This window comes from Magallana gigas, chromosome 5 (genome assembly GCF_963853765.1).
Source record: "Magallana gigas chromosome 5, xbMagGiga1.1, whole genome shotgun sequence".
NCBI classification, from domain to species: Eukaryota; Metazoa; Mollusca; class Bivalvia; order Ostreida; family Ostreidae; genus Magallana; species Magallana gigas.
In genome coordinates, this window is record NC_088857.1 from 33734376 (window position 1) to 33745073 (window position 10698).

The 10698-nt window shown below is 37.3% G+C and overlaps 1 protein-coding gene across 1 annotated transcript; it reads right to left on the bottom strand.

Annotated features, from left to right (window-relative positions):
* Nucleotides 1-7554: 7554 nt before the first annotated feature.
* Nucleotides 7555-10637, bottom strand: LOC105329912 (large ribosomal subunit protein P1). Its single transcript, XM_011431403.4, has 5 exons — nt 10435-10637; nt 8895-8955; nt 8532-8666; nt 7812-7868; nt 7555-7639 (listed from the first exon to the last, which is right to left on the bottom strand). Exons 1-5 carry the CDS (start codon nt 10504-10506, stop codon nt 7626-7628), a joined length of 339 nt encoding a protein of 112 aa, XP_011429705.1. The 5' UTR covers nt 10507-10637; the 3' UTR covers nt 7555-7625.
* Between the last annotated feature and the right edge of the window lie 61 nt (nt 10638-10698).

Consider the following 10698-nt stretch of genomic DNA (forward strand, 5'->3'; position numbering starts at 1 on the left):
TCGGTTCAAATGGGGAGTCACGCAACTTCCAAAGGAGAGTCGGCAAATCCCAATTTGGAAGTAATGGTCGTACATTAATGGTTCAGAATTGTATATTCCTTTTATTAACTTTGACAGATCAGTGTTGTTACTGACAGAACTATTGCTCCAACCCTTATGCATAGATGATATCGCTGACCTATAACCCATTAACGTATTTGGCTTACAATTACGTTCTTCATGCAAATAGATGAAGAAGTCTGCTAAATCAGCTACAGTGGCCTCAACTGAATCCTTTTGGTTCTTGGCACACCATTCCTTGTAGATTCGTATTCTAGCATCATACATTTTTCTTGTTGACTGTCTTCGGGAGTTGAAGATAAATGACTTAGCTTTCTCAGAAAATCTATTCTCTGTTCTTTGTTGTTTGAAATTTTCCAAACCGCCAGATGCAGACTTTCTGGACTTGGATGAATGAACTGCCCTCTTCTTTGAGTCAACATGTCTCTTATTATTGGAAGTTCCCTTGGAATGTCAACCAATAGATGTAATAGGTCTGGAAACCATGACTGTCTTGGTGAAAACGGAGCGATGAGGAGAAGAACACACGACTCCTGTTCCACTTTCCTGAGTACTTTCGGAATTAATATGGGAGGAGGAAATGCATATGCAAACATTCCTGTCCAATCTACAGCTAGCGCATCGCATTCCCATGCCAAGGGGTCTGGAAACGGAGAACAAAACACTGTTAGTTTCCGGTTTTCCCTTGTTGCGAATAAATCTATGTTTGGACTGGGAAAAACTCGAAAATTCTGCTGAACTATTCCTTGGTTGACACTCCATTCTGTCATCTTGGGAACTTGTCGCCCTCTGGACAACTGATCCGCTATTACATTCCTTTTCCCTGGAACATGAGCTGCTTTCAGCTGTATCCCGAGAAGGTGACACCAATGCAGAATCCTCCATGTCATCACGCATAGGGCTGCAGACTTTGTCCCCCCTTGGCGATTGATGTAAGACACTACTGTTGAATTGTCTGTCCTCAGCAAGACTTGCCTGTGTTTGACATTGTCCCTGAAGTGATGAAGTGCATTCTCCACTGCACTGAGTTCCAACAGATTTATATGTGATGACTGTTCTATCACTGTCCATTTTCCTGACACATTGCGATCCTCTAGGTGGGCTCCCCACCCGTAAGTTGATCCATCCGTCCACAAGGTTAGGTCTGCTCTGAAGCTCAAAATAGACGTCCCCGCCAGAACGTTCCCTCTCTCTATCCACCAGAGAAGATGTGGGATGAGGAAACAGTCGATTTGAATCATATGATCCAGCTCGTCCACATGTGGACGCCACTGGGACAGAAGGCAGAACTGAATGGGACGCATCTTGAGTCTGGCAAGAGGTACCAAATCTATACAGGCTGCCATTAAACCAAGGACTCTGAGGAACCTACGTGCTGGGATAAAAGATTCCATAACCATGGTAGAAATTGCCCCACGCAGACTGAGTAAACGGTCCAAACTGGGGTAGACCATACCCTGTTGGAGGTTGAATAGTGCTCCAAGATAAGTTATCTGTTGCGTTGGTTGCAGAATTGACTTGAATTGATTTATTACCAGGCCCAAGTCCATCAGCAGAAACAAAGTTCTCCTTAGTTGATGAACTAATGTCATTCGATCTGCATTTTTGAGAAGCCAATCGTCCAGGTACATATAAATGGAAATCTGTTGACTTCTTAGATGTGCACCTATTGCCCCCATTAATTTCGTAAACACTTTTGGGGCTGTTGCTAGACCGAAGGGCATTGACCTGAATTGATAATGGATATTGTCTATGCAAAACTTGAGGTATTTCATGTCTTCTGGATAAATTGGAACATGTAGATATGCATCCTTTAGATCTATTGATGCCACCCAGTCTCCTACATTCAGAGCCTGTATTATTGACCTTAGAGATTCCATCTTGAAATGTTGATTTTGGAGAAATATATCTAACGGTTTCAAATTGAGAATCGGACGGTAACCTCCGTCTCGTTTTGGAACAACAAAAAAGGTGCTGTAAAACCCCTGACCTTCCTGGGTCTTGGGAACAATCTCTATGGCATGTTTTCCTAATAAACTTTCTATTTCTTCTAAAATACATTGTCTTTGGACGACATCTTGTACATTTGTTATTCTTACTCCTGTATTTGGAGGATGTTTTATGAACACAAGTTTGAGTCCTTCCTGGACTATTTTTAAAATCCAATCGTCGGATGTAATTTTCATCCATTCCCTGTGGTACGAAATGATCCGACAGCCTACTTTGGCTGATTTCTGCAACTCGAGTCGAGTCTCTAATTGATCCGTCAAAATTACCTTGGGGGGGGGGGGGGCGAAACCCCAAAGATCTTGTGCAGAGCCACGAATTTGACCTCTGAAGGAACCTTTCGAATTGAAATTTCGTCCTCTTCCTATAGCAGTCTTTTGATTCTTTTCTGCAGCAAACTTTCCTTTCTTTGCAAAGGATGACTGCTGTTCTTTCGGTTTCGAGGTGCCCACTGAATCATCTCTCTTTCTTTTCCTTGCAGAACTGAGGGCTGAACCATCTCTCTGCTTTGAGCCCCTCAGGTGTTGTGTTTCCTTAGCATCGCGCATACTTTCTGCACTTGCATGAAGAATATCAAAATACTTCCCACAAAAGAGCTTAGGATTCAGAGTTGTCTGTACCAGTAGTTTGTTTTCAGTTGCTTTGTTTTTAAAAGCCAAATCCTCAATGTGAATGGCTATGCGGGCTGCAACTGCACCCACTAATATGCGGGAAGTAACATCAGCCATTGACTTGAACACCTGCATGAGTGCCTGTAGGGCCTCTGTTTTGTCCTCATCAGATACAACGTTATCAACGTAGGACGTAATTAGAGAGGCATATGATAACTCTCTAAGAAGAAGTCGAGATCCTTGATCTATCTTCCATAACTCATTGTTGCGAGAATGCAACATAGGGTTGCGGAAACGGTAAGAATTTTTGTTTCCTTTTCTCCCTGTTGTAAAACTGCTGTCCTCAATGTTGTCATTAAGGCGCGGCGTTGTGCAATACTTGTCAAAGTCGGAGGAAGTGACTCTGTATTTTTCATCATCTGATGCTTTATAAGTCCGAATTGCACCTTTTCGCTGGAATTCTTCTTCAACATCTGTTAATGTGTTCAAAATGTACCCATCCATAGGCAAAGACTGTTGTGGGGTAGATGATGTTGTCCCAATCAAACGATTTGACATGTATGATTTGAAGTCTCGGCTCTGAGTTTCAGAGGCATCAACTGAGTTGATGTTCAGTTCTGTAGACACTTTTTTAACAAATTTTTTCCAGTCTACCATGCATGAACCAATAGAGTCTGTGTCATGCGTATGTACTGAACCCAAGACAGAGTTATCAAACTCTGAACGATTGTCCTCGTGAACATCAATAACATCATCAAGTGAATTGCTTAAGACTTGATCAGTTTCACCTCTGTGGCTTACCAGATCATCGTCATCCGATTCTCTGGGGCGTTGATCATCTGACGGTCGAAATCTATCGAACCTGTTACACGCTCTATCTGAACGAACGTCAGACGTAATAGCAATAGTCGGTTGTTTACTCGAATCATGGACCAACTCTTTAATTCTAGCGTCAATCAACCTTTTCATGCAATTCTCTTGATATTGCTGCCATTGGGCTTCGAAATTTCCCAACATGAAAGGCGGAAAATTACCTACTTGAGGTGGGACTGAATCCTGCGTAAAGTCGCCGCCATTTTGACTCGTTTCTGTCGGAGAAAGATTTTCTGATGCAGCTATGTTTCCCGCAGAGGAAACTTGACTATCAGAACGATTGCCACTATTCCCCACAGAGGGAACTTCTGGATTTGGCAATGTAGCTGACTTTCTCCCCGCTTCAGTTTTTTTTTGCTCGATCATCTTTCTGATCAACGTCCGTTTTTCCTCTGACCTTTGAATACTGCAAATTTCGCATGGAAACGCTTCGTTGCAAACTCTGTGTCTATAGCACTCTAAGTGGTCATCCAAAACGGTCATTTCTCTATTACATTTTACGCAAATTTTAAATGAATCAGACATTTTAAGACCGCAGGCTTAAGAAATTTTCATCGAAGAAAAACACGCGGCTTTTCTTCTTGAATGCCCGAACAAAACTGAAACGGAAGTATGCTTGTGCATTATGGGAAAACACTAGATGATACCACAGGGGTGGTCTCAAAAGTTCAGGCATGATCGTAGGCAGCTCGGGGAAAATGCAAAAAGTTGATGCAGGTAAGTATAGATATTGATGTAAACTACAATTTCAAATAAAAAAAATCAAATTAAATCTATTTGATAATGTTATAATACAAGTTTGCAAAAGAACAATTTCTAACTACTTAGTATATTCAGTTTTGAATAGTTTAACAAACGAAAATAATATTGCCTAAGTTTTGGTGGCATATCGAACCCACAACCTATGAAAAGCCTTGTTCTGTAACAGCTGTTTAAGGTTACCAATGAATGTCTGTGCTCTGACCATCAAGCTATTTTAGTCACAAAGTGCGTTGTTTTATTCTGTTTCCGACTTTGGCCACGAATTTGCGAACGTGTATAATTTTTATTAAACATTCATTTGTTAGGATACAACATGGTGTTTTAATGTATAGTGGGTCATCTCCCCAGCGTTTGTTGATTGAAATCGGTTTGTTTTTATTATACCTTATTTATACCATGACAAAAATATGAAGTACAGACCCACTCTGTAAAAGAAAACGCATCGAAGTTCTAAAAAATGGCCGTATTTGGAGGTTTTTATACGGATTCGCCAGTATAAATCAACATATTCCAAGTATTAAAAATATGCAAGGGTTATTAATGGATGTTATGTTAAATGTACATCGTTTTGGGTTTCATTTTTAATGCTCAGATTTGTTGTTATTTTAATTTTATAGTATCTTATCTGTCCGTAAATAGGCATTTTTCAAGCCTTATTCACCTACCTTCTTTAAAGAAAGATTGATAGATAGTTTACACGATCTAGTTCTAACCAGTTTCACCCCTGCGAATGTTATTGTCATTTAAATTTTAGACCACGTGGTTTTATTTGACCCTTTCAGTTTCGCAGTAAAAATCGTGCCTCGTGTTTATAGTCTAGTTCATAGAATCTAGGTACTATAGTAGTCAATTAATAAATCTAGAGGTTTATTGGTTTTAAACTTTATCTTCATTTATTGGTGGATAAAATGTGTTCTAGAAACAAAAGTTAAAATACAAAAATAGTTGTTGTGTCTGCTGTTGCAACAATTACCATGCTAAGTAGAGATCCCCCCTGAGGATTAGTTTTCGATCCGCGCCTGACGTAGTAATAGCATTAATAGCGAAATAGACTATACTATTTCATGCAGAATGTTCCGTGAAAATGACTCGATATACTAAGTTTTTATGCAAAACAGATATCCATTATTTTTTTTAAAAACATGGTATTGCACACCAAAGCATCAGACATGGATATGATTTTATTAAGCCACGCAATGTTTATATGTTCAACCACTCAACACGTGGTTGAACACGAACGATAACTCTGTTCTGTATATTATCGTTTAATATAAAAAAAACCGCTAAATGGTGAAATAAGACATACATATTAAAAGAGTTTCATGTTTTAACATAAACCAAAGTAGGATATGATATAAAAAACGACCAGAACTTACGTATTTTGAGAATATTATCCGAACACTTATACTTCCGCTCGAAATTTTACAGGAACTGAACAAATCTCGGTGAAGTCTCGTGAACTTTCATTCGAGCACCTCTGGATTTATTACATACTTAGCAACGATAAAGGAAACATTCCGAACACATTCGCAAGGGTGAGTTTATCGATCGGTCGTGACTTCAGCAAGCTAAATATCACGGACTGCTCATGATGATGTTAGATAGTAGATGTAAATATGTATAAAAAATAAAATGCTTTCTTCGATGATTCATGCGGGTTAGCGACCATTGCAAAAAAACCAAAAAAACTTTTCTACATGTTAATTATGATGTTTGGTTAATTTCAGACAGCTTTATAATGTGAAGAGAAATGTTATTTTTAATAATTGCTTTTTAAAATTGCATTACTTTAATGGCCAATTTAATGTCAGTTTTAATTCAAGTAGCTATAACAAATAGTTCTAACATGATTCATTGATATCTTTTTCTTGATCTCCACGGACTGACCCAATCTGGTTGAAGTTACCATGATTACCTTCACATTGGCTGTTCCTTTTTGCACACTCTGATACCAGTTTACATACTTTTACTCACTTTCTACTGGCATTTTATTAAATGATTCACAGATAAGTGTAAATTTTCTGTAAACAATAAATATGCTTTCCTTTGGCTATTTATACGGACTGTAAAGGCTGAAGGCATTGCAGAAAATAGTAAATAACCTGATAACACTGTTTATGTATTTTCTCTGCCCCTTGGTAATAAATATTATAGCCTTTAAAATGTTTCACAGCAAAGTTCCCATCTCAGGCACGAAGCACCCCACACTTTTTTGTGCAGCAATGATTTTTCTTAAATTAACATACAAAAAATTGAATGAACATGGAGTTGCCCCCCCCCCCCCTTTTTATTGGACCATGTAAAAAAATTGAATTGAAAACAAGAGATGTTTGCGAAACACTTATGCCCCCCTCCCTGTGAAACATCCACAAAGAAAATGTACGTAAACTGCAAATATTTGGAATTTTTCTAAGTTCAAGGGGCATGACTCTGTCGAAAATGGCTCAATCGTCCCCAATATCAAACTTGACCTAGATATTATCATGATACACCTGTATACCAAATTTAATTGCAATATGTTTATCCTCTCCTAAGAAAATGAGCGGAAACTGCAAATAACTGGAATTTTTCTACGTCCAAGGGCCATAACTCTGTCGAAAATTGCTCGATTGTACCCAATATCGAACTTATATTATCATGATAAGTGAATGGAAACTGTTGGTGGACTGCCCGACAGACCGACCTTCTTCGAAGGGGGGCATAATAAATATTGTTTAAATTAAATTTCATAGCTTATTAAAAGTACTTTAAAATTCTTTGATTTTAACCATTTAATGTACCAAATCTCCAAAGAATCTAAAATGACATCTGTATTAGGATATGTTGTATCATATAAGGAATAATTCTTTGAGTATTATGAGGTGATAATTTAGGCCGGGGCGTGATCAAATCCAATAAAGCCCGAAGGGCTTTATGATAGATTTGATCACGCCCCTACCGAAATTATCATCTCATAATATTCAAAGAATGATTCCTTATTACTTATATTTATATAATTTTAAGCCATCGTATGATTAAATATTTAAATATAAATAAGCAAACCCCTCCGGCGCCTCAATTTGGCGTCATTTTTATTATGGGTTATATAGTACAAAATCGATACGTAGTGTTATCACAGACAAAGACACTGGATAATGTATATATATACTGGTATGTATTGTAATACATTTACATGTATTGAAGTAAATAGGGCTACTCAGAATTAGTACCCACTTTGTTGAATGAAAACAAGTTTTGAAAATTTTGCATTTTTTTCCTTTTTTATTTGGGATTTTTTTTCCTTTCACATAAAATAAACTGTGATTTTTCTTCTCAGTCGAAGAGACCTGAAAAAGAGGAGATATATGATATGGTATAATTTTGTCTAATTTTCTGATATAGCAAATTTCATTTAATATAAATCAATTATCATGGTTATATTGTTAGAAATTTGTTTTACTTTCTTAGAGATTAATTAATGAACAAATTTGGACCCTGCAGAACAAAACAAGTTCTCACCAAATCCCATGTCCTCATCAGACTCAGATTCCTCTTTCTTCTCCTCTTTCTTGGCAGCTAAAAATAAAAGATTAATTTCTTACTTGTTAACAATAAAACTCTCTACTTGAAATACTTAAACCTTTTTATTTTTCATTTTTAGGTCCAACAATATTGTGTGCTATTGTAAAAGTGCGTAAAAGTGCAATTTGCACACTGCAATCCTTTAGTCTGCTAGTCACTTTTGGAGACTCTCAACTTTCTGCTTCATGGGGGTTTTTTGGGGTTTTTTTTTTTTACAGCAATTTATCCCATACCAATAATGTGTGCCCTAATAAAACATATTTTATCAAATTTCTTGAAACTGGAAACTCCCTCCCTCAATATATTAATTTTTTCCCAACCTGATCTCCACATTCATTCATGTTTGCTTTACAGTTTGATCACCCCTCCCCCAACCAACAACTTAATAAAATTGTTGAATTTGCCCCCTTCCCCTACCAAAAACAAATTCTATAAATGTTCCCAGTTTGACTTGACATCCCCTCTCCTATCGTGACTTTTTCCCCCAGCAGATCCCTTTTACATCCATCTGATTTCTTCCTACTTCGATTTTCTCTTTCATCCAATAGTTTTTCCCAATTTGGACCCAAACCAAAATTCTACCAATTTCCTTCAGTTTGATACCCCTTCCCTTTCTATCCATCTGATTTCTCTCCTGGTTTTGTGTTCCTATGTTACCTTTCTTGTCATCAGCTGGGGCAGCAGCCTGGGCGGCTGGGGCAGCAGCTGCAGCTGGAGCGGCTCCTGCACCACTAGAGATGTTGGAGATCATCTCCTTTACGTTAACACCATCAAGGGCCTTGGAGAACAGTGCTGTAATAATTTTAAATGTCAAATTAGTGACTACGTTGATAAACAGCATCACAATATGACCAAAACAAGTCATTACAAAGAAGGCATTTACATTAAAGGAGACCTAGATTGAGACATCTTTTGGATGGTTAAGCACTTGACAAAGAATTTTAAGGTAAAACCCTAATTACATTCAATTGATAACAGTGGAGCAAGTATTTCGTCAAAAAATTCCATACATATACGTACATGGCCAGTATGGTTCAACAGACACTCCAGCAGCCTTCAAGATGGTTGCAATTTTATCACTCTGAAATGGACAAAAATTTAAGATGAAAGCAACATCAACAGCAAATGCAGGTTTTTTAAAACATACTAATAATGATAAGGGAAATTAAAATATTCCCAAGGCAATAGCCCTGATAATTCTGGGTTTGAGTGTTAACTGCATCAGAATCTTCTATGGTCCGATTTGTGAAAAAAGTATCTTATTTTTTTCACTTCTTATATATGTACATTGTTTTATTATGATTTCATTTCTTCAAATCTAGATACTTTATTTGCAAAAACGAGAAGAAAGTTTACCAGGTTTATGACAAGAACTTTCAATTTTCTTAATCGTTTTGTCATATATATTTATGTAGTAAAAGTAGAAATTTTCTGCATGCTTAAAAAATACATATAATTTTACATTTAATATCAATTGTGATTGTTAGACTGAGGTGAATATCAACACTATACTCTGTCCCAAGATATTTTGGATTCACGTTTGGACGATTTTTAATAAAAATACACTTACCTGTGAAAGAAGTGCAATTGAAATAGTTGAAAGGGATATTTTCCAAGATAATTTCATTGACACATTATTATCTTTCACTCGGAAAAATTCACAGGAACGAAAACAGATTCCTTACGGAGATTTATAATGGGGAATGTTTACATCTTTTCTCCATTCGGAATACAATCGGAATACATCGCGCAATATTTCAACGTTATCATCCGGGCTTGCTGCAATGCAAAATCTCCGTAGACATCACAGTTTTTAGCATTGTATTGAAACGTGATAAGCTAAAAGGGGCGTATTGACTGAGAAATCTTGGAAATTTTTCATACTTTTGATTGAACATCGTTTGGATCCTGAGGTATTTATAAATATCAAACAATTAAGCCAAACGTGAATCCAAAATATCTTGGGACAGAGTATAGATGGTCAAGTTGGTAAAGCAACCTGACTAGTATTTCAGGGGGCCTTGGTTCAAATCCTTGTCTTGTCAGTCATTATTTCTCACAAACCGTAACATTAAGTGCTGTGCAATTCCCTTGAACTGACAGGTCAACTCCTGCCAGGGGAAAGAGCTTACGGTGATCATCAAAGGCAGAGATTAATTTCTGGCCATATATGACATGACAAGGCCTGGTGTTTAGTTTTAAGTATGGGAGCATTTTCTTCATTTTCATATCAACTTATTTTCAAAAAAATTAAAACTTCAGATTCCTGTATGAGGCAGTGTAATATCTGCCCTCAGAACAGTTTGATTAACCATGTGTCTTCTACAGAATACTCTGTGCCACCATGTGGGTTAGTTCGAATTTCCTCTGTTTACAAACTAAAATTACGTACATGTCTTATAAGAGATTTACTACGACACCTTTCTACATATTGACAGGTAATGGAACACATTGCATAAGACTAAGAAAGCCATCAAAGTGTCAGGCTAGTTACAAACATATACATCAAATCTCGTATAAAACTTTTTACCGAAACATCATATCGACGGTGGGTACTTACAGTGATCGCAACTTGGTCGTCAGCGAGAATCAAAGCTGCATAAACGCAGGCAAGTTCGTCCGAAGATGCCATTGTATTTATTTATGTCTTGGTTTTTATCTGATGCCTTAGTAAAACAGTGTAAGTCGCCGGATTGGCCTTAGCTCTTTTGAGAACTGTACACTTTACGAAGGAATTGTCGGAAAGGGCCGGAAATTAGCTTACAATCTCTAATAAAAACGATTTGTTATTTGTTATTAAAATAATCAAATAAATACCACTTTC